The sequence below is a fragment of the Danio rerio genome, chromosome 10, assembly GCF_052040795.2.
Source record: "Danio rerio strain M-AB ecotype USA chromosome 10, GRCz13ab, whole genome shotgun sequence".
Taxonomy (NCBI): Eukaryota; Metazoa; Chordata; class Actinopteri; order Cypriniformes; family Danionidae; genus Danio; species Danio rerio.
In genome coordinates this window covers 42415826-42438856 of record NC_141030.1, presented here as the reverse complement: position 1 = coordinate 42438856, position 23031 = coordinate 42415826, and the positions used below count along the sequence as shown (strand labels likewise).

At 34.8% G+C, this 23031-nt stretch overlaps 1 protein-coding gene across 1 annotated transcript; it reads right to left on the bottom strand.

Moving 5' to 3' along the window:
- Positions 1 to 885: 885 nt before the first annotated feature.
- mmp30 (matrix metallopeptidase 30) lies at positions 886 to 20446 on the bottom strand. Its single transcript, NM_001040291.1, is given in 10 exon segments — positions 886 to 1223; positions 2919 to 3022; positions 4794 to 4953; positions 5037 to 5164; positions 6714 to 6864; positions 7473 to 7634; positions 7722 to 7847; positions 8148 to 8296; positions 17293 to 17534; positions 20313 to 20446. Coding segments are annotated over 10 exon segments (1428 nt in total). The 5' UTR covers positions 20415 to 20446; the 3' UTR covers positions 886 to 1119.
- Positions 20447 to 23031: the final 2585 nt, after the last annotated feature.

Sequence of the window (23031 nt, the reverse complement as noted above, 5' to 3'; positions counted from 1 at the left end):
TGAATGAATATGTGTGAATATAGTTCAAAGAATTGTCTATGGAGAGTTCGTTGTTGTTCAAGATTTAACCAAATAACAACAGTGCTGTCTGAGTAACTATCAAAAGTAGCTTATATGAAAGGCAAAAGTCTCTAGATTACGCTATTTTTACCAAAATATAATATAATCATGTTTTGGTTTTTAATTATTTAACTAGGACAGTAAGCTCTGACTTTGCTTAGACAAAAGACTTGTCACTTAACAGACATAATGTACAGTATAGAATATAAAGTCATGCTGCAGTAGGAAAAGAAATGATATGACTCTTATAAGCTTGGAGGACTGCATCCATACATCTCTGCAATGACTCAAGTAACTAATAAAGTCATCTGGAACGGCTAAGAAAGCGTTCTTGCAGGACTCCCAGAGTTCATCAAGATTCTTTGTATTCATCTTCAATGCCTCCTCCATCTTACCCAAGTCATGCTCAACAATGTTCAGATCTGGTGACTGGGCTGGCCACCTTGACCTTCTTTGCTTTCAGGAACTTTGATGTGGAGGCTGAAGTATGAGAAGGAGCGCTATCCTGCTAAAGAATTTGCAATCTCCTGTGGTTTGTAATGCAATGGGCAGCATAAATGTCTTGATACCTCAGGCTGTTGATGTAGCCATCCACCAAACTTGACTGATTTCTGTGATCAATGTAGGTTCCAATAGGTCATCTGCAGTATTTGTAATGATTGGGATGCAGTTCAACGGGTGATTCTTTAGAAAAATCTACCTTCTGCCACTTTTACAAATGATCAACTAGAAATCAAGTTATTATTTACTCTTACAACTGGGATCAACACACACACACAGCCCACAGTGTTTCTCAAAAACTGAAAACAAATTAGAAATGAAACAGTATTTTAAAAGTTTTATTAACAGGGTGTAAAAAGGGTATATTGAAAACAACACTTTTGTGTACATAGTACTGTATAACATGATTATTTCATTTGCAAAAAAATATGCATTCACCTTTTCCTACTATAATTAGTATCACATTTAGGCTCTGTTTAAAAAAAAAAGTAGAAAGTAGTATTACAAATACTCAGGATTACTGAAACATGACAAGATGTCTACATTTTGTTTTATAGTTTAGTAGCAATCCAGCCATCCGTAGTTCAATAAAACACGATTCACTCGTCTTGAGGCAAAGATATACTCTGTTTGCCTTGCACCGTCTGAGAAATACAGATAACCTAAAAGGAGAATAAAAATAGTTTATTAAACGGAACAGCATTAAATTAAATAGTTCATCCAAACTAGAAAAAAATACTGTAAAAGGTGACACGACAAAAGGTCATTCCAACAAATGTTTTGAGTTACTTTAACTTAATTTAATAACTTCATCAGGTTTCAACAAAATGCTTTTAAACCAGCCTGATATCACAAGGAAACGTAAGCATTTTACATTTTGGCAGTTTAGTGGCTAATTTGTATGAATTCGTACGAGTTCAGTCGTATGAAAAAGTACGATTTTAAAAAGAAGGCGTGGCACCCAACCCCACCCCTAACCCCAGCCATCATTGGGTGATGAGCAAATCGTACTCAATTGTACGAATTAGATCGTACGATATCATACGAACTGGACACTAAATCAAAAGGTTACGAATTGCTGTGAGATTGCGTTGTTTTAAACATAAAGCACAAGGTTGAACTTAATATTTTTAGGCAGTTTTATAGTTGTAATGCCGAGTTTAGACTGCATGATTTTAGCCCCGATTTTGACTCACCGACAGGTTTTGAGAAATCACCGGCAAATCGGTGCTCGTTCACATGAGTAATCACAGAACTATCACAGATGCGATCTGAGAGAATCACAGATGAGTCATCGACACCCGTTAGACATTGGGCGTGGTAAATATCTGGAGCTGTCGGCGATTCAAATCATCATTCAAAAATAACATTGCGATTACCTACAGCCAATCAAAGAGCAGCATCCACTAGTATGGGTATCTGCCAGCCAGTGGGAGGCTGGGGGAGAAGTAACAGCGCTCATTTTCAGTTTATTTGAACCCAAGAAGTGGAGGAAAAACTATAGTGTAAATTTGGTGGCAGCAGCCATGCCTTTTGACGTGTTATTTGAGCAATATCACAACCTTGTTGAAAAAGAAAGAAGTTGAGGAAAAATTGCTAAAACCACAGTGAGCAAAATAAGTCCACTTCTACCCCACCTAAGGCTTCATCTTCATTATGTAGTTAATAACACCTGATATAATATGTGACTTCGTATTGTTTCCATGTCACTTCTTGCGTGTGTTTGGTTGTGAGACGTAGTTGGTGGACAGAGACAAAGTTGACAGCGATTCTCCTACTGTAAAGTCATGCAGTGTAAATCTCCTGTCACGGATCCATCTTGTAGTATGAACAGAGCAGCGACGGAACGCTACCCCAGATAGTCATGCAGTGTGAAAACATCCAAGACGCGACTACTTTCAAAAAAATCATGCAGTCTGAACTCTGCATTAATTGATCTGACTAAAAATGTTCATTTGATTTAACTAAAATTTAAGACAGCAATAACTTTACACAGTGTAATAATGTAAATAATGTCAAAATTAATGCTTTTTCTCAAACCACCGAGCATGCACTGTAAAAAAATGCTGAGTTCCACACAATTAATTCATGTTGTCCCAACAAGAATTGATTAAGTTAACTTAATAGTTTTTAGAAATTTGGATTGAACATAAAACAATTAAGTTCAACCAAAAAAAATCTAAGAATTGTGTTGACTCAGCTCCTTTGAAATTAGTATGAACAAACAGAAAACATACTTTTCCCACACACGAAAAACCCACACACAAAATAATATCAGAGTTTTGTAAAAGAGCCCAATAAGATCTGTTTAAATGACAGAATGGTTAGTGTTTTGTATTTATAGTCTTGAATCTTACCATAGTTTTCAAAAGCCGCGTCCACCTTTGAGCCGATGCCAGGAAAATCAGCACTGATGGATTTAGGAAAGCCTCTGTCCATTTTACCCATTCTGTCATTGAAGCTACACCACAGATGATATCATGTTAGTTTTGATGCTATTTTAGTTTTTATGTACAGTTGAAGTCAGAATTGTTGCCCTCCTGTAAATTTTTTTCATTTTAAAATATTTCCCAAATAATGTTTAACAGAGCAAGGAAATTTTCACAGCATTTCCTATGATATTTTTTTCTTCCGGAGAAAGTCTAATTTGTTTTATTGCGGCTAGAATAAAAGCAGTTTTTAATTTTTTAAAAAACATTAAGGTCAAAATTATTAGCCCCTTTAAGCTATTTTTTTTCGATAGTCTCCAGAACAAACCATCGTCATACAATAACCTGCCTAATTACCCTAACCTGCCTTGTTAATCTACTTAAACCACTTAAATGTCACTTTAAAGAGCCCCTATTATAGGTTTTTGAAAATGAGCTTCCATGCAGTGTGTAACACAGCTGTAAGTGAATGAAAACATCCAGCTGAGGTTTAATTCTGAAAGTGCAGCATTAAAACTAATGATTCTTTAGCAAAATAGTCGACTCAGAGTCGAAATGGGTTCGGATCTTTTGTTTGATTGCATCGACATCGATACGGTACATCACCAAATATGTACTTCCAGTTCTGTTACATTGTGCATGCGCATTCCCTCCACACACTAGCGGAAGCGCGGGGATCACGACTATTGATCATGACGCGAAATCACTGACAGTTAATTTTCACAACAATACTACAGTATAGCCAACCTAGTGCTTTGTTTGTTCCTGTTTTTTTCTGATGATTGATACAATAACCTACGCTGCAGCGTGGGATTCGTCAGCCGTTTGCTATTGAAGGTGCAGCAGGGACTATGGGACTTTGTCAGACTTTGACAGGAACTTTGTCAGTAACTTTTAGAGTTCAAATGGAACAGTTTCTTTTTCCTACGGATCATAACATGTAAGTGTCATTAAAAATGTTGCCTTGTTTTGTGTAGTTTGCAAAATATGTGTTTAATTGTGTTATAAGTTGTAATGGTCCCACGCGGCTTGTAATCACGTATGTATAATAGATCAGTGCTTGTACTGTATCTCTCAGGTAAATCTGTATGGGGCTGTTCACATATCGCATCCAAAACCACGTTGAAAACATGACGCTTGCTTCTTCCTTTACTTATTTAAATGTGTTTTTGAACTGGTGATCCTCTGCTGTTTGCCTTTGCGATGACCACCATCAGCTTTTAGCCACACGACGACACATGGTCAAATAGTTCAACTTTTGCCACTGTGTGGATTAATTCTGAATGTGTGTTGTTGTCATTATTTGGGCTTAGGGTTAAGAGTAGAGGGATATGCTGGTGTTTAACTGCATTGATTTATTGCGTTCCTGCATTGGGCTCTCATATCTCTGGCTGCTACATGCTGAATGCAGTCGACCAATCGCAACAGACTGGGTCATCGGTCCAATCACCGCAGATTAGCTTCGTGCTTAGAAGGGGTTTGGGAACAAATGAATTTCTGAACGATTGATATAGGAGTTGCTGGGATAATTAGGTAAAAATAAATGCATATTATAAGACAATGAAAGTGCTTTTTGACCTTGCACGCATGTCAGCATGTTATTGGAGACCCCTAAAACCAAAATATGACATTTTTAATGCAAAATAGGGGCTCTTTAAAAATGTAAAAATTTTGGGAAAAATGTTAAATTACTTATTAGAACTATTATGATTACAAATGCGTTGAAATGTGGGGAAAGGTATACAGGAGAGCAAATAATTCTTACTTCAACTCTATATTGGTTATTATATTTGTTTTTCTCACCTCCAGTATTTGCTCCCAACAAAAAACAAAGTGCGACCAGTTGATTTCACATGTACGGCTGCGTCAATCTTATTCACACTTGATGGAAAGCCATATGTGGATATGGGTTTGGGGTATCCAGACAGTATAGTGTTGCCTTTTACTGCCCAGAACTGCTGACCTGTAAGTAAAAACACACACAGCTGTATTTACTGAGGCTTTGCTGAACTGCCTTCAAAGACTCTTGAGGAAACCTGACTTTACCTTTGAAGAGAAAATTTGTGCCTTTGTCCTGGAACTCATAGGCAGCATCAACAGAGTCGATGGATGGCCAGGTGGTTTTTATTTCAAGTAGTGTAAGTCCACTGTAGTAGCCCTTCTTCCAGTAATACCTGATAGATGTTAAAATTCTAAATTTAATTACAAGAACATAGTAAACAAATGAACAAGTTTCTATAGAGAGACAGAGAGAGAGCAATGTCATCTTCACAGTATGTCCTATAATGTTTTTTTTTCCTCTGGAGAAAGTCTTATTTGTTTTATTTCCACTAGAATTTTAAATATCTAGTAATATATATACATATACACACACACACACACACACACACAAACACACACACACACACACACACACACACACACACACACACACACACACACACACACACACACATATATATATATATATATATATATATATATATATATATATATATATATATATATGTATATATACATATATACACACACACACACACACACACACACACACACACACATATATCTATATATATATATATATATATATATATATATATATATATATCTATATATATATATATATATATATATATATATATATATATATATATATATATATATATATATATATATATATATATATATATATACATGTATACATATTACACTGGGAAAAAGACTAATTTTTGGAGACATGTCCTGTGGTCTGATAAAACTAAGATTGAACTGTTTGGCCATAATGACCAGTGTTACATTTGGAGGAATAAAGGGGAAAGCTCACAAGCCTAGGAACACCATCCCAACTGTGAAGTATGGGGGCAGCAGCATCATGTTGTAGAGCTGTTTTGCATAGATGGCATCATGAAGAAAGAACATTATGTAGAAATACAGAAAGCAACATCTCAAGACATCACCCAGGAAATTAAAACTTGGAAACAAATGGCTCTTTCAAACAAACCATGACCCTAAGAATACTGCCAAATTAGTTAAAATGTGCTTTAAGGACAACAGAGTGAATGTTTTAGAGTGGCCATCACAAAGCCCTGATCTTAATCCTATAGTACATTTGTGGGCAGAGTTGAAAAAGCTTGTGCGAGCAAGACAGCCAACAAATCTGACTCGGTTACACCAATTCTGTCAGAAGGAATGGGCCAAAATTCCTGCAAACTATTGTGAGAGGAAGCTTGTGAAAGGAGACCCAAAACCTTTGACCAAAGTTATACAGTTTAACAGCAAAGCTAAATGAATACCAAGGAAATGTATGTGAACTTTTGACTGTCTAGAAATTAATAAAAAAAAATCTCCCATAAAAAATTCTCATTATTCTGGCATTTAGCAAATGTAAATGATTTAGGTAATCCTAACGGACCTAAAATAGTAAATGTTTAGTATGATTTACTATAAGACATTTTTTAAAATGGTTATGTTCCTTTTTTTAGAGTGTATGTAAACTTCTGGTTTCAACTGTATATATATATATATATGTATGTATGTATGTATGTATGTATGTATATACACACACACACACACATACTCGTTATATATTCTTATTATAATTCATGTAATAATGTTTATTAATGAACATTTTAGAAATGCGTAACACCATTTTAGAAATAAATGTAATATAATTTGTTAATGTAAATGTAGGTATCTAAAATAATAAAGAAGACAAATCCTTACCTATCTTTAAAAAAGTACAATTCCCCTCGGATTCTGGTTGCTGCGTCAAATATCAAGTCACGCTTGCATGGTTCTGGTGGGCTTGGTGCAGGTTGTGGGTTTGGTTTTGGTTCAGGTTTAGGTTCAGGTTTATTTGTTGATGCTCGAACACCTAAAACATAATTCAAAAGGATAGGAAAACATTTTATTTCATTATTGCTTTACAATTGATTCTCTCCAGTTGCCATACTTGGGCTGCATAATTGAGTAATTCGGAATCACTATCACAATGTAAAGTATCGCAGGATGTCAATTTAAACCATTTGGACACAAGACATTGTAATGATTTCAGCTCTGACAATTAGATTAGATTTGATTAATTTGGTTTATACATTGAAGACACTGTTATTTTATATTTGATTATGGAATTTCTATATTTCAGTACTGTGTTGTTTGTTTTATTTTTATCTTTGTTCTATTGTTTTCATCTGTGCTTTAAATTATATTATTTTAAATATTATTGTATCTTTTTGTATATTTTATGCAGATGAAAAAAAAAATCATCACAGTCAATGTAAAATTGAGATTTTTTTTCCTAAATAGTCATCTTGTGTAATTATATACATATCACAATTTATATCGCAGAAAAACAAAATATCGCAATGCATTTTTTCCCATATCATGCAACCCTATACCATACACAATAATATCTGATGCATTTAGTTGCCTAATATTGCAGTATGTACACTTCTCCATGAAAAAAAAAAAAGAAACACGTACCGTACAAAGCCTGAACCCCAAGTCGGTCATCTCGGGGTAAAGTATATGCGTTTGTACTGACATATCTGTAAGTTGGATACATTAAAGCCGAAGAGTCTCTGGAGTGATCGAGTCCCAGTGCATGCCCGAATTCATGAGCCGCCACCAAAAGCAGGTTTATGTCTGAATAAAGCACATTTATGTTTATTAATAAACATTTAAGTCACGCATTTTGTTAGCAGAGCTCTTATATGAGATTGGAGGTTTTACTGTGTGAACTTAAGCTCCATTTTTCATCATCATCAAAGTGTGTGTCTCCTCCCTGCTCTGGGCCGGGGGAGTTTGCATGAGCTAGAACACCATTCGGCCCATCAAAGGGGTAAAAATCTCCATGATCTGAAAGAAATCAATATAAAGAGGTCAAAAGTTTTAAAAAATTATGATTTTTTATTTATTTTTAAAACTTTAGGTACAAAAATGTACCATTTGAAAAAATACACTGCCTCAGTAGCAATATGAGTATCCTTTATTTCCAAGAGTGCATAAATAAAAAAACATTTATTCATATAAATAAAATGTGGTTTTAATTTGCAATAATACTATTTTTTTTACTATACATGTAAATAAACACTGGCTTTCAGAGAATTCAGCATTATCATGTTTGAATGTATGTAGGTATGTGTGTTGATAACTCACGTCCCCCTTTGAAGAGTATCATGATATCTGCCGTGCCACTGAAGATCTGCTTGAAATCTACAGGAATGACGTCACTGTATAGCTGGAAGGCTTTAGCGATAGTGGAGTCCACCTCTCTCTGACTCAGCTGTGTTGAATATTCAGTTATCCTATGAAAAAAGAAGCAAATCATGTTTAGTATCTACTTATTAACAATAAGTTTCTGGCATCCCTAGAGTGTGTGTGAAGTTTCAGCTCAAAATCCCAACAAATAAAGTTTTACAACTCCTTGAACTGTCCCATTTATGCTTTGATCCAAACTGTGCTGTTTTGGTGACTGTCGCTTTATATTGAAATGAGATTGTGCTACCAGGCTTATTTTCAAAAGAGGGCGGAGCTACAAATGCCTGTGCGTCAGCATAGTAGCAGATTCAAAACCATATTATCTCTGTGACGAACTAAAAATGTGAAAATAAGAGGCTCGGAAGAAGGCAGTCTATGGAGACTACAGGTCAAACCCGCACAACAATAATGATAATGATTTGCATTTGTTTATTAATCCTTCTAAGCGCTGCGTTTGATTGATAGAGATTCAGTTTTTACAGTTTTTTTGTTCGTTACAAACAATTAAATAACACAGAAGTACTGGAAGAACAGCTTATAGTTCAGATATAAACACTGATGTTTATGGTAAATATTGAAATCACAGGGTTTTTTTTTTAAAGATTTATTTTTGGCCTTTTTGCCTTTATTGAGAGGATAGGACAGTATTTTAGACAGGAAACGAAGTGAGAGAGAGAGGGGGTAGGGTCGGGAAATGTCCTCGAGCCGGGATTCGAACTCGGGACGCCCTGATGTGCTACTGCACCATATGTCAGCGCGCTAACCACTAGGCTATTGCGCTGACGAAATCAGAGCTTAATGGAACTTGATGCTAGTGCATATTGGAGCAATTGCATTGTGTAACCAAAAGGTGGCGACAAACAACCATTAAAATTATGTCACTGAATCCGCTTGTTAAGTATGATGTCACGCGAAGCGGCTTCCAGGTCCAAGTGCTCTATTTAACTGAATGGGGAGACTCATGAAATGGTAATAATAAACGTTTACAAAGTGATTTAAGGCTTTCAAAAGTCACGATCGCAGTATATATGTCCATGCCTAATATCCGATGGCCAGAAAGTGATTATTTTTTTATAAATTGTAAAATTTTTGGTATTTGTTATGCAGCAAGCCCAGAGATTGTTGTGTACACTATGATTTTATATAAAATTAACTTTAATGTGTGATAGGAATAAAACGTGATCATAAACGAATGATTTCTTCACTCAAATGAATGGCGGCTTGCACACGGAAACAGTATACATACGTCACAAACACGTCACCACTTAACAAGCGGATAGGTTTTCAAAAATGATCCACCTATAATGAAACATGGAGTTTTATGTTGAATCATTAATTGAAAATAAATATAATCTGTTGTACAAGATTTCTATATTTATATATTTATATATCTATGTTATCAGCAACAGTAGCAAAGATGAATTTTCGTATTGAACATTTTTTCTTTTTTCAGCTGGTTCTTTCTTGATTTGAATTTTTATTAAAACTACAGGTTCTAAGTTCTGTTTGTTAAAACCAACGTTTTTACAGTAATATTTGTGTATAAATGGAAATCAACTGACATTTGTCTCCTCCCTTTTTGTTGATCTGAAAAATGGTCCAATCCATGACTCAAAAACTGTAGTGTGATCCAGGGCCAGAGTGGGACTCCTTGTCAGCCCTGGAGTTTCAAGCCTCAGACCGGCCCACCTCAGTTCACGACTGTCACCGACTCGGTCCCAGTCATTCCCCTCGCTGGCCAGCAGAGGCCGCCATCCCCGCATTTCTAAGCATTACATCATCCACCTAGACTGATCGTGCACACACCTGAACTGTATCCAGTTAATGACCCACGCTCCCTATATAAGCCACACTCAAACTCCAGTTCACTGCGACGGAAATAAGGAGACGGGACGAAGGGTAGTGACAGTTAATGAGGAAAGAGAAATTAAAATCTTAGTAACTTTTGTCAAGCAGTCAGAACAATATGTGCATCCTGTTAAACTATCAAAAGCAATAGAGAAAGAAATAGGATCAGTAAAAGGGGCAACATGTCTAAGTAATGGTAGAGTTTTGATTAAATGTAAAGACGAAATGCAAAAAGCAAAGATAATGAAGCTAAAAACATTGGCTGGTGATAAAATAAACTGTATTGAAGTAGGGTCAAAAAAGAGTGGGGTTATCTCAGGTGTACCTTTAAATGTAACTATGGAGGAAATTAAAGGGAACTTGAGTGGAGGAAAGGTTGGCATGGCCAGGAGACTAATGATGTGGAGGGACAATAAAAAATGTGAGAGTCTTTCTGTGTTGATACACTTTGAGGAAAAAAATCTACCAGCAAAGGTGAAACTAGGCTTCATCAGCTACACGGTAAGAGAATATGTTCCTCCTCCTCTTCGTTGTTATAACTGCCAACGCATGGGTCATTCTGCTGCTTTATGCAAAGGGAAAATGCGTTGTGCAAAATGTGGTGAAGAGCATCAGTATGGGAAGTGTAGAGAAGGAACTAAGTTAAAGTGCTGTAACTGTGGAGGCGAACACAGCGCTGCGTATGCAGGATGCCCAGTTCAGCAGCAGGCACGTGAAATTCAAAAGGTAAAGACCAATCAAAATTTAACATATGCAGAAGCAGCTCGTAAAGTAAAACAGCAGACAGAAACACAAACTCATAGGGAACATGTACAAAATTCTCAAGTGAATAAATCTGAGAAACAAAAGAGTATGCTTCAGAATGACTCCATTGATAACATTAGTGTGAATAAAATTGACTTAGTGGCATTCATCTGTGCAGTGGTGAACGGCACCGCACAGGTAGAAAGAAGGTCCGACAAGATTAAAATTGTGGCAGAATGTGCAAACAAATTCCTGAATTGTACAGATATATCGGCTGAACAAATCCACAAGATATTAAAAGCAAAAGAAGGAAAGAAAGAGTGGAATGTGATGGTAAATTATGATGCATCCCAGAGTAGTGATATTTAACATTATCATGTCTTTCCTATTGCTTCATTGGAATGCCAGAAGTTTGATTGCTAATGGACAGGAGTTTAAAAAATACATTGGAAATATGAGCAAACCTCCTGATATAATTTGTATTCAAGAAACGTGGTTATGTAGACCATTAAATTTCAAGCTGAATGGTTATGAAGTAATAAGGAAAGACAGGAATAATGGTAGAGGTGGAGGGTGTGCAACTTTCATAAAAGAAAATGTGATTTATAGGTATGTAAATAATGAAAGTGAAACAGAAAGCATATGTATAGAAGTAATGGGTGAGCATGGGGTAATCAGAATAGTCAATTTTTATAATCCTTGTTTAGAATTAGCTGTAGACATATTAGAAAGCGCTATAGGTGAAACATCAAATAAAATTATTGTATGTGGTGATTTTAATGCACACAGTAGTATTTGGGGTAGTAGGAAAACAGATAAAAATGGAGCAATAATAGAAAATTTCATGGAAGAGAAATCTTTAGTGTGTCTAAATGATGGCAAGCCAACAAGAATAGATATAAGAAAAGGTAGCGCATCATGCTTGGATCTTACAATAGTCTCAGCATCACTAGCTGGTAAATCTAAGTGGTCAGTTTCTGGAAATAATATAGGAAGCGATCATTTTCCTATCATCTGTAAAATTCAAAGTAAGGTGCATACACAAAATTGTAATAATGGTATAAAATGGGTATACAAAAGTGCAGATTGGGGAAAATTCCAAACAATATGTGAAAACCTTTTTAAAAATATAACACTGGAGGGAAATATTGATCATGTATATGGTAAGGTAACAGATGGTATTTATTCTGCAGCATTACAATCAATCCCATTAGCAAATGGCACAAGAAAGAGGAAAAATGTACCTTGGTGGTCTGAGGAATGTTCAAGGGCAATCAAAGAAAGACAAAAAGCATTTAGATCTTTAAAAAGAATGCTCACTCCAGAAACAGTCATAGATTATCAAAGGAAAAAAGCTTATGTTAAAAAGATTATCAAGAGCACAAAGAGGGCAGCCTGGCAAAATTTCTGTAATACAATAGGCAGAGAAACTGATATGAATACAGTTTGGCATATGATTAAAAAGATGAATGGAACTGATAGCTCCAGGAAAATACCTGTGATGGAGGAAAATGGAAAGATCGCAATTACAAATAAAGAAAAGGTAACAATGTTGGCTCAAACATTTGCTAAAGCTCACAGCATTGAAAATCTAGATGATGTATTTTTAACAAAACGTCAACAGATTATGGAATTATATGGAGATGTATGCATGAAAAAGATAGATTTTAATAGTAGTCTAGATGATGAATTTAAGTATTTTGAGATGAAAGTAGCTATCAATAATTCAAAGAATACAACACCAGGTAAGGATATGATAAGTTATCAAATGTTAAAAAAGTTACCAGTTAAAGCATTAGAGATATTATTAGAGGTAATTAACCGTATATGGAATGAGGGTGTTTTGCCCAAGCAATGGAAAACTGCAGTCGTGCTCCCATTAGTCAAACCTGGGAAAGACAAAACAAAGCCTAGCAGTTATAGGCCTATAGCCCTTACATCCACAATATGTAAAGTAATGGAAAAAATGATTGTTAAGAGATTAAATTATATTTTAGAGAAAAGGGAAATATTAACAACCTTTCAAAGTGGGTTCAGGAAGAATAGATCCACAAATGATGCCTTGATTTTATTCGAAAATGAAATTAGGAAAGCTTTTGTAATGAAAGAGTATATGTTAGCAGTTTTCTTTGACATCGAGAAGGCTTATGATACATTATGGAGGGAAGGATTGCTTATTAAATTGAACAAAATGGGTATAGGTGGAAAATTTTATAACTGGGTGTTAGACTTCTTATTTGAACGTACCTTTCAAGTTAAAATTGGAGAAGAATTATCAGCTGCTTTTAATATTACAAATGGTACACCACAAGGCAGTGCAATTAGCCCCATTTTATTTAATATAATGATTAATGATGTTTTTGATAAGGTTAACAAGGTAGGAATAGGACTTGCACTTTATGCGGATGACGGAGCATTATGGAAAAGAGGACGCAATATTAGAAATGTTAATAAAGGAATACAGGAATCAATTAAAAAAGTTGAGGAATGGTCTCTGGAATGGGGCTTGAAGTTCTCAGTATTAAAAACAAAATACATGATATTTACAAAAAACAAGAAAATAGTACATACAGATTTAAAGTTATATGAGCAGATATTGGAAAGAGTACCTGTTTTTAAATACCTTGGCTTATGGTTAGATGAAAAGTTAATATGGAAAATTCATATAAATAAAATTGAAACAAAATGTAAAATTATTATAAATTGTATGCGTTCAGTTGCTAGTCACAGATGGGGAGCTAGTCGTAGTGCATTGCTGTGCATGTATCAAGCATTGATTCGATCCTGTTTTGATTATGGCTGCATTGTCTATGGATCTGCATCTAAGACTTTATTAGGAAAATTAGATACCATACAAACCAAAGCGTTAAGATTATGTTGTGGAGCAATTAAAACATCCCCTGTAGATGCAATTAGGGTAGAAATGGGAGAAATGCCTCTTGAATTTAGAAGGATAAAATTGATGATGACATACTGGGTAAATCTCCAGCAATCAGTTAGTAATCATCTTACTCGTAAAATACTAAAAGATTGCTGGGAATACTCATATGAAGGACAGGACAGTTTTGGATGGAGGAGTAAAAAGTTGGCTAAAGAATATGGTATAGACAACATGATCTTCTGTCCCAATATACCACTCACTGATGTCCCACTATGGAGAGCACCTGAACCACTCATAGATGTAAGATTGCTAAGTAAATCTAAAGATGAATATAGTGGAAAAGAAATAGATGCGTATTTAAATAATAAGTATTATTCAACTTTACAAATTTTTACAGATGGTTCCAAAGAACCTATTAGTAAAAAGATAGGAATAGGTGTTAATATTCCAGAGTTCAAAGTAAATATTAGTTTAAAATTGTCCAATAATCTATCAGTATACACTGCAGAGATAACAGCTATAATTATAGCATTACAATGGGTTGAACAAGTCAGACCAAACAAAGTAGTAATCTGCTCAGATTCATCTTCAGCTTTAGTTAGTATAGCAAACTCAAAATCAGATAGAGAGGATTTAATAACAGAAATCTATTTATCTTTATATAGATTAAAGGAAATAGGAGTAGTCGTTTATTTCTGCTGGGTTCCATCACATATTGGGGTATCTGGTAATGAAGTTGCTGACAAATTAGCAAAGGAAGCACTAAATAAGCAAGAGGTGGAGGTACATGTACCTCTGGGGAAAAGAGAGGCAAAATCGATTTTAAAGGAAAAACTAATAAATAAATGGCAAATTAGATGGGATAATAGTAATACTGGAAGATGGCACTATAGTATTATACAGACAGTAGGGACAACACTAAATCAAGGAAGAAATAGGAAGGAAGAGGTGTGGTTATCAAGATTAAGATTGGGACACACAGGGTTAAATGCAACACTTGCGTTAATGGGTTTACATGAGGATGGGAAATGTGATGTATGTGGTGTAACTGAAAATGTAGATCATGCATTATTTATATGTAGCAAGTATAATAAACATCGCGATATGTTATTCAGTCAGTGTGGGGAAGATAAAACAATATATAAAATTATTCTAGGAAAAGGTATAATAGATTGGCAAGTATATAGAGCGTTTATTAGGTATATCGAGCATTCGGGTTTAGGTTATAGATTATAGTCTAATATTTATGGGTGAGAATATACTCAATCATTGTCATGAAGGCCCTTTATGTTAGAGGAGCTGAACACGCAGCGCTGACATGAGTATGTGGTCTAGATGCAAAGATTGGAGAATATGAAACATCCAAGGTTTTTTTTTTTTTTTTTTTTTGTCCCTTTCCCTCCCTCCTCGTTTCTTTCTGTTGCCCTTTCTAATATTCAGACCCGGAGACATCGGAGTAAGATTCTGTACAGTAGGTGGCGATAATGCTTTTTAATGGGTTAGTCGCCATAAAACAGAAAGAAGAAGAAGAAGAACAGTTCACTGCGAGATTCCAGCACATATAGGAATTAAAGGAAATGAAACAGTAGATTTTTTAGCTAAAGAAGCATGCAAACTAGACGAAATTATGAATATCTTGTTAAGTAAAACAGAAGCAAAAGTTATAGTGAAGAAGAAAATATTAAAACAGTGGCAGTATAATTGGGATAGGGATATAACGGGTAGACATTACTATAGATTACAAGAGAAAGTAGGAAATTGGAGGAAAAGTAAAGGAAATAATAAAATAGAAGGAATAATAACACGGTTAAAAATGGGACACACAGGCTTAAATAAAACATTACATTTAATAGGAAAACATCCAACTGGATTGTGTAATAATTGTCAGGAGGAGGAATCAGTTGAACATGTTTTATGTTGCTGCAAGAAATTCATAATAGAAAGAGAAATATTAGAGAAAGAAATTATAGAACAAAACTTCAGAAATCAGCGTAAAAATTATACTTGGAAACGATAACAATGAAAGTTTAGTGAAATATCTAAGGAAAACAGGATTAATTAACAGGATTTAAAAGAATAAAGATGTAGTTAAATTTTTTTTTTTTTTTTTTCTCCGGGAGGTAGCAAACTCAGGCTCACACTCCAGTACAGTAGGTGGCGGTAATGCACCAAAAGTTGGTTGCCGACTGCCATAAAACAGCAAAGAAGAAGAAGAAGACGGTTCACTGCGAAGTCTTGTTTCAGCCCCGGCCAGCATTACTGAGCGTTATATCCTGCCTGATCTCCTGTGCATTACTCCAGCCCGTTTTTGACTCTGCTTTGCCTTCTGGCTGCCCACGACCCAAGCCTGATACACGGACTTTGATACTCGCTGCCTGCCCTTGATCCAAGCCTGATACACGGACTCTGAATCACGCCGCCTGCCTCTGACCCTTGCCTGGTAATTCACTCTGTGTCTGTCAGCCGCCAGCCTTGATACCTTTACTGCTACTGTCGATGTGTGTTTGCACCTTTGTGCATATTGTATGTTTAAGTGTGATTAATAAATACTGCATATGGATCCCTCCGTGTCAGTCTCCACGCCACAACGACTGACTATATTAAAATAGCGTCATTTCCAATTCAGTTTTTTAATGACACCATCACATCTTTTTCACTAAAAACAGCTGCTTTAGAACTTAATGTTTTTCATAAATATGAGAACATTAAAGGGTAGCTAAATCTTCAACACTATTATTTAAAACATTACAATGTCCTTCCCTGCAATATCTGAATATATATTCTGTGCAAAATTCTTTATAGATTTCCAATCCTTTGTAACGGTGGTCACACAAAAAAAAAAAAAAAAATTTACACCTACATAAGTAACTCAAACAGTATTATATGTCTTAACATTAAAAACGAAATAAATAAATAAATAAATAAATTACACAGGTGAGATTTGAACTCGGCGGTGTCGTAACGCAACATGCTGACCACTGGACCACAATGGGGCTATTATGTCAATGCGCTTGGAATGAAAAATAATCCTAAATAAGAATGACCTTTTCCCTCCCCTTTTTAGATTTCTGATCAAGTTATGTCAGATTAATCAATGTAGTGAATCGTCTGATTTTCATTGAGCAGGTGTAATATTCATTAATATTAATTATATGAATTCTTATATTCACTAAGGTGCTGCTGTTTGGGGTGGAATGATAGTTACGTCATCATTAACCTGCAGGCTGCATTTTGCTCACAGGGCTGTGAGAAAATAAATAAAAAGAGCGGAGCTGCAGCAAAATAATGGAAAAAAAAGAGTGAGGCTATAGTCAAATAAATAAATAAATGAAAAAAGTGCTACTGCTGAGAGTGTAAGCAGTTAGGGACACTGGCCATTGCAGCCAAAAAAACGGACCAGCCCACAGGGAATTTACCCAGTCCTCCCGATTAGTCAATCTGGGCCTGGTGTAATCCGAACCGTGAGATTTGTGATCCATTACGCCGCTAGTGATTATGGTAGTGACGTCTTGGAAGGCCTGTAGGATGCAGCTGATAAATTATCAGCAAATTATGATGAATAAAACCCACCTGTAAGTTACAACGCTCTGCTTCCACCTGGGCTTCCCCTCGAAGTGTCCAAATCTGGCCACATCGGTGACTCCACAGCGAGGCAGCTTCATCGTCGTCAGAGTGTTTGAGTCCAGCTGACCTGTGACCTCCAGTCCAAAAAACGACTGCATGGCCTTCAGTTCATTTTCCAGATTTGAAACAAACATTCTGCCGAGGGTTTTAGCTGCTTTAGAGTCCCTGTAGAACTGCGACAAATACGCCTGGACGATTCAGGAAAAAAGAGATAAACAATACCTTTACAGCATACTTCCTGTAGGTGCAGCTGGAAACTTTATATGAAATAAGTTTATCATCTCATTTCAAAATCACAAACGCTTTCACTAAGGCAGTACCCTTACTTGTACCTTTTGAGGGACAATATGGATCCTTTCGTGAACACATATTTAACTATTAAGTATAAAAGTGTAATATTTGAAAGTGTACCACCACCCAAAGTTACAGATATGTACGCTCCCACATGAAAAGCACAATATATTGTACCCTTTTTGAAGCACAATAAAGTAAAGTGCTTGGTGCTCTGCTGTGGTAATTATAGTAACAACTATAGTAATACAGTAGGTGAGAGTTCAAAGTGGCTATTAACGCCGCAGCATGTACCGCCGCCGTTTGAAATATGTGCCGCTCTGTTTTTAGTGTATGACCGCAGTTTGTGAATGAGCCGCCAGGGGGCGCAAAGAGAAGGGATGCGAACGGACAGAAATAGCCCATACAGCAGCTACTGTGCTTGTAAATGATATTAAACAATAAGTCAAAACATTATAATTCCTTCATTAATCATTTAAAATTTGTTAACACGCTTTATTGTAAACTTTTTAAGTGCAAAGAGGATTCGTTTTGGAAAATAGAATTGAAGAAGTAAAAGACAACTAAAATGAAAGCACAGTATATACAAATCCTCACTGTACTACGTTTTCTACAACTATTGAGTATTTTATACAATACACCAATTCAATTAACTTCAAATTTGTTTGTATAGTAATTTTTACAATGATTATTGTTCCAAAGCAGCTTTACAAAAGGTGCACATTACTGCATTACAATCAAATTTGGAGAAATTAAGGTTATTAGTTACAACTTAAGTTAAGGTTATTATATTTAAACATAGTTAACCTGCAGCTATATAATATATAATAAATAACACCACGGTTTACTGTACTAAAAATAAATTATACTGCAATATTGATCGTTCGTTTTAGTTATTACTACTACAGTATGTTGTGGCTTTCATTTAAATAAGAAGTAAATATATAATGTATAGTGTATAGTTCAGTTTTGGTTCAAAACACATTATAGGGCTATTTACTAAAGTAGTATTTCATGACGGATTATTTCTGAGAGTGTATTGTAAGTGCATCCAAAATTAGTTTGCTTATTTTGATTAAATACCTATATATTATGTACTTACACTCTTAAAAACATTGAGTTATTTATTTATTTAGTTAAAAATATGTGATGCTTTGTTAAGTTATTTTTAACCTTTGCTGGGTTATTTATTTATAACTTAATAACCAGTTGGTTCAGTATTTGGTGCTTTGTTGGGTTATTTTATACCTATTTATTTAATAACTCAATCAGTTGGGTTAAAAATTATGAATTTTACAGTCAACTGATTTAACTGATACAGAACAGCTGTATTAATATGCATTTATTTAAGCTTAAGCTCAAGTTTATTTATTACATTTTTAAATTAAATTACCTCTGTGTCATGTTTTTTTCTATCCGTTTCACCTGCAATCTTAATTAATGATGATACAAAAGTGCACTTCGTAGCCGATCTATATTAAATGGATAAAAACGCTTAAGTGTCAGGAACTTAAAACGTAATGGAAATAAAGCATTTTTAATATTCTTGAAAGTTGTATGTTATTTATTTGAACAACCATGATTAAGACATTAATAGTGGTAACAGTAGCAATACTAATAAATGGATATGAAAAACATTTTCATTATCAAAATAACCAAATGCACTGGGTTAAAATAACCCACAGTTGGGAAGATGCTATAATAGCCTATAGTTGGGTTATATGTTGGGGTATTTTTATAACCCAACTATTTTATAGTATAGTTTCCATTCATGCAACATGAATGTAATGAGGGCATACAAAAGTCACTGTGTTATTCTTGACATTTTACCTACTTTTTGAATTCAAAACATAGGCCTACCTCTTTTATCACAATATACAGTTGAAGTCAGAATTATTAGCCCCCCCTGAATTATTTCTTTCCCCAATTTCTGTTTAACATAGACACATTTTTCCAACACATATCTAAGGCTTATAGTTTTAATAGCTCATCTTTATTAACGGATTTATTTTATCTTTGCCATGATGACAGTAAATAATATTTGACTAGATATATTTTCAAGGCACTTCTATACAGCTTAAAGTGACATTTAAAGGCTTAACTAGATTAATTAGGGTAACTAGACAGGTTAGGGTAATTAGACAAGTTGTTGTATAACAAGGGTTTGGTCTGTAGAATATCTAAAAATATATATATAGCCTAAAGGGGCTAATAATTTTGGATTTAAAATGGTGTTTAAAAAATTAAAAACTGCTTTGATTCTAAAAAATATTATCAGACATACTGTGAAAATTTCCTTGCTCTGTTAAACATCATTTGGTAAATATTAAAAAATAAAAAATCTAAGGGGGGGCTGATAATTCTGACTTCAACTGTACTAAATAGTAGATAGAGCCAAAGTGCCTACCAAAATCTATAAATATCAGCCATGAAATGTTGGAAAGACATCGCCACTAAGGCTTCAACAAGTGTGCAAAATGTTGTACAGTGCGTTTTTGCATATTCCAAACGGACTACAGTAAATACTGAATAGATTTTTTAAACTAGAGGGCGCTGTTGAGCTGAAAAATCACATTTCTCCTCAGTTTTTAATCAACTATTTCTGTTGAAAAATGACACATGGGTTAGATTTAAGATTAAGAATAATAGAATAAGATAAATACGCTTAAACTGACCTCTGCTATTTCACGGTCTTCTGTTGATGGTGTTGTTGTGGGGGCGCCATTACAGAGTGTCAAAGACACCACAAGGATGAGAGCTGCTGGCCAATGCGCCATTTTCAGTCCTCTGCAGGGAATGAAAAAGTGACTCCAGGCATTTGTTCTTTAGTCTTTTATAGATGTAGATAGTCTAAAATGGGCTTGCCCTGCGTCTTATCATTTCCAATCAGCATTGGGGATCTACGGGGGTGGAAGTTTGTGGCTTCGGGGGGTTTTGATTTCTGTCTGAACTTGTCAGACTGAAGTTTGTTTTGCTGATGACTTCAACTCTGACGCAATTGATGAATAGGCCATGAAGAGGCTTTGTATTCACTGACATGCTATTATTCTGTTCAATTACATTTCCAAGAATATGTTTTATCCCTGTTTTTGGTTAAAAGGTTACATTCTCTATTTCTGACATTCTGTTCTATGTGCATTAAATATGTTTTAGTATGGAACAAGTACTGATGTTGAGAAAAAATACACTATGAACCAATATATAGCAACTTTTCTCAAAATAAATTTTAACTTTGATTCAAACTGTAAAATGTAATTTAATCTAAATGAAAATATGTATTGTGGTCAAGAAAAGAATATTACATTCACACAAAGAAAACATGCTGTTTAATGTAAAGGCACTGAAAAAAAAAAAAAAAAAAAAAATATATATATATATATATATATATATATATATATATATATATATATATATATATATATATATATATATATATATATATTAGGGCTAGGCGATTTGGCAAAACAAAATCTAGCTTTTTTATAAAGTTTGACCAATTCACGATTTAGATTTTTTTATTTATTGTGTAACTAGTCAACTTAAAACATTACAACAACATGACTGAAGTAACATTCTCTTTAAAAGTAACTTGAAAACCATCTGGTTAAGGAAAATTGTATTTTCAATGGCCATGCCATACATAAATTGGTCAACAAGGTGTAAATAAATGTAAAACAAATTCACGAGTTAAATATCGTTGCAGAAGATTTGAATTAAAAATATATGTGTAAATATTGCAGTTGCAGGAACACAGAGGTATTTTTTGCAAGTTTTGCTGAGCCTAGGAAAGATTGGCTGTCAGCTCAGTTTTTGACTTTGTCTTCTGATTAAATGACAGGTTGTAATGCTGCTGCCTTTTTCCTAAAAAGATACAGAGGAAGTAAAGGACTGAACATGGAAACTGTAAAGCCTAATTTAACCCAGTGAGTGAAGTTGTGGACGTATAGCAGGAGCAAATAAAAGCACCAGATGTGTGTCTAATATAAAATAATATATTTAATCTATTTTTCTTTTCCCCCTTTTAAATGCCAATCATTTGATGCGCTTTGCACCACTCTCTGTATTATGCTGCCTGATCTGTCTGGTTTTCAACTAGGTCCGCTAAATGACGTCATGGGGGCGGGTACTTTCATTTTCACTGCTACAGGCCCTCACCTCTGCTCATTTTCAAACCAAAATATCAGCACGGTTTGAACTAAGACCGGCACGGTTTTTCACATTTTTTACGTCCTTCATACATGTTGAGATCAAGTTTATCGACTTGATGAGGGAATATGTCTTGACAATCCACACAGACGTAACTCAGACTAATGCAACAAGTAAAATCCTACATGACTTCACGCTTTAACAGACAGTCAAGCAGGTTGCACACCAGAAGTGCCGCGACACGGCGCGCACATGACAGTTTAAGAAAATATGAAATTTTCGCACACAGTTTCAGAAATATGAACTGCGTCCGGAATCGTGGCTGGGCGGCGCCGGTGTGTGTATAGAAACCTGTTTAGAATTCTAAAATCCATGCCGCTGTGTGGTGCTGTGCGGGTGTGCGACTGCTTCATATAGAGTGGACCAAAGTGCATTGGTGCCATTATAATGTTTCATATATATATATATATATATTTTTTTTTTTTTATTAAATCGTCGTCAAAACGTAAATTCAATTTAATCGAAAAAATCGTCCAGCCCTAATTATTATATTATTATTATTTTTTTTTTTTTTACCCTTAGATCATAGTATAATTTTGGTATTGGACCAACCTAAAAGAAATTACTGTAATTTGTTAAAGCTAAATGTATAATTTACCCTCAAATCGTAGTTCTGACTTGGTTGAAAATGAAAAATGTAATTTAATATTAATCAAAATATTTATTCTTCCAAAGGAAAAAAATAGGCTACATTGACTAGATTGATGATGAATTAATTGAATTACTCTGCTTTGTCTTAAAATCAAAATCTAAGTAAAGTTGCACTTCGGACTACAAAACTATAATAAATCAAATGTACTTTGAATAAAATGCGCAGTGGTTTCACTTTTTTTTTCCAGTGTAAGATGCTGAAGTTTGCTGAAACAAAGTCTTTGTGCTTACTTGCAGTTACAAAAAACTTGAACTGATTGCATCTTAAAAAATATTAGTGTCAATGTTTTGTCGCAAGATAAACAGCGGTATTAATTTAGTGTATTTTAGATCAATTCATTTTTTTCATAGAGCTTTTTACGATGTAGATTGTGCCAGAGCAGCTAAAGGCATGGCAAGACAAGGCAAGTATTACATAGTTTAGATTGTTTCCAGCATATCAGAATACTACTGCAGGGTCGCTAGTAATAAATCGCCAGTGCCTCGTAAATGCTTTGAGATTCGATTGAGTTTATATGCAAGTATATTAAGCGTGGT